Source organism: Poecilia reticulata, unplaced genomic scaffold (genome assembly GCF_000633615.1).
Source record: "Poecilia reticulata strain Guanapo unplaced genomic scaffold, Guppy_female_1.0+MT scaffold_675, whole genome shotgun sequence".
Classification (NCBI taxonomy): domain Eukaryota; kingdom Metazoa; phylum Chordata; class Actinopteri; order Cyprinodontiformes; family Poeciliidae; genus Poecilia; species Poecilia reticulata.
In genome coordinates this window covers 1-5,660 of record NW_007615423.1, presented here as the reverse complement: position 1 = coordinate 5,660, position 5,660 = coordinate 1, and the positions used below count along the sequence as shown (strand labels likewise).

The following is a 5,660-nucleotide window of genomic DNA, read 5'->3' as shown; positions in this document are numbered from 1 at the left end:
CAGTCAAATCCGGCACCCAAGTCTAATTTAATTTTTTACAATTTTGATTTTTTATTTATTTTTTATTAATTAAGTAAATTTTTTAAAATCAAATTATTAAATTTCAGGTATTTTGGGCAACACCCGAACCATATTGCCAAAAAAAGAATGAATGGGCTCAACAACCAATAAACTCTTCATATTACTCGTACTATTTCAACTTTTACTTGGAAGATATGTAGGGAAGAAAAAAAAAATCACGTTTTACTATATATAACAGCCGTGATAATGCAGTACATGTGTTTTGCACTATTGCATAAGTACCAATTAAAATGTGTCAAATGTAGCAGTTGTAATATGGCAAAATTGGTCAAAGTTGTGCGTCTTGTTACTTTTTTTGGCACTGCATTCGAAAAATGGCCTGGAGGAGCATTCATGTGTGTCAGTCAGTGTTGCATACTTTATAATGGGTCATACAAAGACCGTGGCCTGAGGACACCAGAGCTTTGTGGGTAGGGGCAGCTCACCATGCAGGTGTGCGATTCACCGTGGCAAACACGGCTCGGAAGAACTGGTTTAGTGGCTCGTCCTCTTATTGTCTTATTGTCCATCTCATGTGGTGAAGCGTTTCAGGTCGGGTTTTTTGTTCGGCTTTCTTCCGTTTCAAAGCAGCTGAAGCCACATCCAACATGAATATGTACCTCAAACTATTCCCAGCAGCTGTGGCAAAAACAGCAAGCACAAAAAAAAGAGACAAAGAGAGACTGCGTAAGTGTCATCCGATGCCTTTATTTTTGAGATTACTACAGTGACGTGTAGCTATCATGTAGAAATACAACATCCAGTTTGGTAAACTGTGGGGGGGAAAAAAAGTATCTTAAAGGCCTCTTCATTCTTGCTGGACAATGTCTCACATTGATGAAAGTGTTTATCAAAAGTCAAGGGAACATAATACAAACTGGGAATAATACAAAAAGCACGTTAAGGCAGAGATAAAAGAACAAACAATGCAGTAATCATGGCCTACAAGAAACTTTGACAAAAATAATTCAACAATAAAACGTTTGGTAACTGACATTGTAACCAGCCAAGCATTTACCAATGAACATAAATACACACGTAAATAAAATTAGCATGTCATCAGTGAGCCCTTGATCCACAGCACAAATAATTAAAGCCGATCTTCAACTCAGAAATATGCACAATGCTAATCACAACGACTCAAGGCGGCATCTCTATAGATCAGCTGCAGCCGAGGAAAACTTTTTTTTTTTTTTTCCATTCAACTAATTTTCCAGCTGCATGACACAGCAAATACGTGCAAAGCACAACTATGTCACGGTCAAAGCCAAGCCCGGACATAGAGGAGCGTTAAATCAATATTTGTTCCCCGTTCAGTGCTCAGCACACCTTTCCGACATGCCGTTATATATATATATATATTTAAAAAATAAACTGGGATAAAGAGAGGGCTCGGCTCATTTCATCATCGTTATTCTTTTATTGCTCCTTTTGATCGGCGCATACCTAAACAGTCAGGACCAGATGTGACTGATAGGTTCACATCTGTTGCATAGCTAAAGCTTTCTCTTCTAATATCATCGCTTCTGCGCTGCGAGGTTTCAGTTTGCTTTTCAGTGCATCAAGGAAACTAAAAAAAAAAAAGTTTTTCCCTTTTTATTTTCTCAAGCATAATTAAAAACATAGTATTTGGTGCATGTCAACACAGCTGTGATAAACTCTCCCACTTTAATCAGAAAGCAGTGCATCTTCAGGTGTAACGTGTCAACACACACACACACACACACGCACACACACACACACACACACTCGACACAGGTGAGAACAAGTGCTGTGTGTCACTACGGCCTCGACTCGTCACGTAACAGACCTGCAGGTGTTTACTCTGACGCGTGCAGACGTATACATCGTTACCTGTTTGTCGCCATTAGAGGTGGAGAAAGATTTACATATTTATAAGCTGCGAGTCTCTGCTGTCAGCTTTGGAAATTGTGGGGCCTAATTTGGATTAAATGGGTTCTGCCCGTGTCTATTGGCACCGGGCCGGCCTTTAATGTAAATTTGTTTCATTGAGATATCATCACTCTCTCTTTTTTTAAAGAAAAAATTATGCTAATCTTTAAAATTGAACTTTACATTTGTTTTCATCTCCCTTCTCAAAGCAAAATGGCTTCATTCACCACAGTTCCAGCTGTTTGAAGACATGTGGAAGCACAGGCAAGCAGCTGTTTAACTATCGCCAATACATGAAGCTCAACACACGTTTGCCTGACTTGTTTTGCAAGACATCTTCTCTGAGGGATGGATAAAAAGTTAAAAAAAAAGGCTCTGTGTAACCTCATATTAACATATACATCTGATGAAGAGCCAAATGCTACCTTGGTGCGAGAAAATGCAGCAAAAGTGGGAAAGAAATTGATTCCTGGAGGGGTTTTTTTTAGCATCAGCTTTCTAATCTTTCCCATTTTGAATAGTGGATAAGAAACAGACCCGTTTGTCTTACCAAAAAAATTATTAGACACTCGGATCAACTTAAAAAAGTTAAGTATAAATTTAAAAAGCTGCTTAAATACACTTACTTTTTAGGAATCAAATGAAGGCAAACATCGTTGAAACTGAGTAAATCGCTTTTTTATGTTGGATTTTTTTTCCTCCACTTAAATGTTCTCAAATTAAAATTCTGATTTCTCCATGTTTTGTGAAAGACTGTTACTCCAGTAAAAGATTTAAATATTCTGAGGCTTTTTATATGACTTTAGGTGGGGCGCCGTTAGATGTTAAGTATATTGCATTTGTCATTTCAAACACAACCAGATTTAGAAAAAGCGAAAGAAAAGTTAACAAAAAAAAGTTTCATGACCTTTACTGCTTTAGTTCTGGAAAAAAAAAAAAAAATTCTTCCATATTGTCCAGGTCTTATTAAGTTAAAAATCAGAGCTACTGGGATACTTTCATGACGTTTGCAGAAGAAAAAGAGACGGGTTGTGCTTTGTTGTTTGTCAAGCATGCAAATCCACCTGTCACGTATGGCCCCGTCATGCAAAACCCGGAGGTGGGATGCCCTCAAACAGGACATATGACGAGGAAAAGGGAAACCAAACATTTCAATAGCGCAGGAAATTAAAGCACTGCTGTGTAATACCATCGGGTAAGGCCAGAGGGCGTGGGATCCAAAAAGAAGTGAGTAAGGCTTCCAGATCATTCCGGCAAGATCTTCATGTTTTCAGTATCGATGAAGTGTCCGTTTTGTGGTTCCGGGGAAGAAAGGAGAGGCTTTACAAGCCGCCCCTTCTTCTTTTTTTTTATTATGAGTCTTTTCCCTCCCTTTTCCTCCTTCGTTTCAGTTCATGAGCGCCATGGCACTCTCCGGTTGGCCGTCGATGATCTCAGAGAAAAACTCCAGAGCCAGACGCACGTGGATGGGCACAAACACGTACGAGGTGTAGACCACCATGGCAATGGCGGAGAAGAGGACAGAGTTAAAGATGGACTTCTCCCACGGTTCCAGGACGTAGATGCCGGTGATGAGCAGGTACTGGTAGTAGAGCCAGGCCAGGTACTCCCGCATGTTTTTGAAGTTCATCCTGCCAGCTGGGGAGTGGGCAAACAGAGGCGAAAGGAAATGAAAAGTGAAGTGATTTGAATGAGATTTAAAAGTTGGAACTGTAACGTAAGTACTGACTGTAGGTGCTGTTGAGGAGAAGTTCAAATATTGATACAAACGGCAACCCTTTTCACAGAACCATGCATTTAAACGTCAACCCTTCCACAAATAAATGGGAGTGCAACGATGTTACAGGCCTATTTTTCGTATTGAACGGTTGTTACAAATGGAAACACGTGTTAAAATTGCATGTGGGATGTACTGTGTGCATTCGAGTGTATCCAAAAACAAACGCAATGTAAAATATGTGATGATCTGCATTTCCAGTGTCCTTGAGACAAACAAATTTTTGGTTTATCACAAAAAAAAGCACTTGTAACTTTATTGTTGTGAATAAAGATTGACCAAAGAAATAAGTCAACTTCATCGCCACTTCTGATGTTTGAGTGGTAACTTTTAAGTGATTTACATTTTTTTTTAAAATCACATTTATTTAGGCTTTAAAAGAACTGACAAAAAACCCTGTAACTATTAGTTGTGAGTCTTAGGAACATTTACAGTTTTATGTGGGAGTTATAGTTTAATTTGTTTACTATCCACCAATCACTTCTGCTACACGAGCCTGTGATGGTGTCAGACTTGCATAGCAGAGGAAATAAATGCAAATCAATCAATAGATCAATAAATTATAGTTTTCCATTGATTCTTATCAGCGTATTCACAATGAATCTGACCCGACACCAATAACTGTAAGATTTCAAGAAACAAATTATATGATTAAATCAATATATCTGTTGTCTTAATGCAAAAATCAAGAATCTTAAAATGCACAACAATGTGATGGCTGATGGGTTTGACTGGAAGTGGTGCCCAAATCAAATTCTCATCAGGGCCCCACATCTAATGTCTAATCTTACTTGGACATAAGCACCTCCAACAAAAACAACAACAACACACCAGTGGCCTGAAATCAATAAAGCCTCACAAAACAGATTACAGGAACAACACCAAATGAAATTAGGCTCCCACATGACCTGAGAAGCGTCATCACTTCTCATCACCCGGCATCCTGCAGGTTTTAGTTCTCTCCCTGGTGATAACATCAACCATTTCAGCAAGTCAGTGTTCTTCTTAAGCCTCTAACGAGCCATCATTTGATCCAGGTGTGTTAAACCAGGGAGAGAACTAAAACATGCTGGCCCTCCAGGACCGACTTTGGGCACCACTGGCTTACATCAATAACACTTTCTGCTCTGGGATCAAGTGCTCCATTTTACACACACTGAAGGAAGATATGTTTATTTTATTATTTCCAATAAAAATTGTGCAGATGTGAGTATAGCTCCCGTCACTGTGGAGGGAGGGAGGGGCCAACAGGTGAACATGTGTGTGTGTGTTTGTTTTTTTTGAGAGAAAATGGAGGGAAGGCTTCAACTACAACGGAATTTGAACAAAAAATAGATAAATCCCAGACCAGCAGCTTAGTCCAATAAAAGTAAATGGGAAATTACAATTAAGCTTTAGATTGAATATACATACATGTAAGAAGGGGTTTGTTACTGACCTCAGTCGGTGGGAACCCCCTGGTTGTCTCCTCTGCAACAGTACCAGCTGCAGCCCGCGTCCCCCCTGCTGCTCCGCTGCTTTCTGTAAACCAGCCGTCTCACCAGTCCACCTCTCTCTCTCTCTCTCTCATATGCATATATACATGCGGCCCTCATACATGCTCTGGAAATGGCACCACACCCACTGCTCGTGCTTACACTCACCCTTCACCTGGCTCGCCGACCATGCAGGTGGAGCGACGGAGGAGGCGGAGGCACAGGAGGCGGACCGGTTGACGCATAGGCCGGTCAGTGTGCGCTAATATTCGCGGCCAAGAGGAAGCGGCTGGCGCATCAGAGGGCGCAGAAGGGAGCCGATGTTGCGGCTGCGGCTGTGTTTTTCTTTTTCTTTCTTTTTTTTTTTCCGCGCCATGCATGATGCGCTGCTAAGTGCGGCGTTCCTAAACTTTTCTCCAATCCGCGCCGCATCCTTGGCGCTGCTGTCCCGCCAT

At 40.7% G+C, this 5,660-nt stretch overlaps 1 protein-coding gene across 2 annotated transcripts; it reads right to left on the bottom strand.

Annotated features, from left to right (window-relative positions):
* Nucleotides 1-748: 748 nt before the first annotated feature.
* sptssb (serine palmitoyltransferase, small subunit B) lies at nt 749-5,654 on the bottom strand. 2 transcript variants are annotated; one of them, XM_008403478.1, is made up of 2 exons: nt 5,169-5,654; nt 749-3,591 (listed from the first exon to the last, which is right to left on the bottom strand). In XM_008403478.1, exon 2 carries the CDS (start codon nt 3,581-3,583, stop codon nt 3,341-3,343), a length of 243 nt encoding a protein of 80 aa, XP_008401700.1. In that variant the 5' UTR covers nt 3,584-3,591; nt 5,169-5,654; the 3' UTR covers nt 749-3,340. The 2 variants fall into 2 exon arrangements, with proteins under 2 accessions (XP_008401700.1, XP_008401701.1); XM_008403479.1 differs by having other exon boundaries at nt 5,374-5,654.
* Between the last annotated feature and the right edge of the window lie 6 nt (nt 5,655-5,660).

Excerpts from the sequence above, each read along its gene's own strand:
- sptssb (XM_008403478.1), bottom strand. The coding sequence starts at position 3,583 with ATGAACTTCAAAAACATGCGGGAGTACCTGGCCTGGCTCTACTACCAG.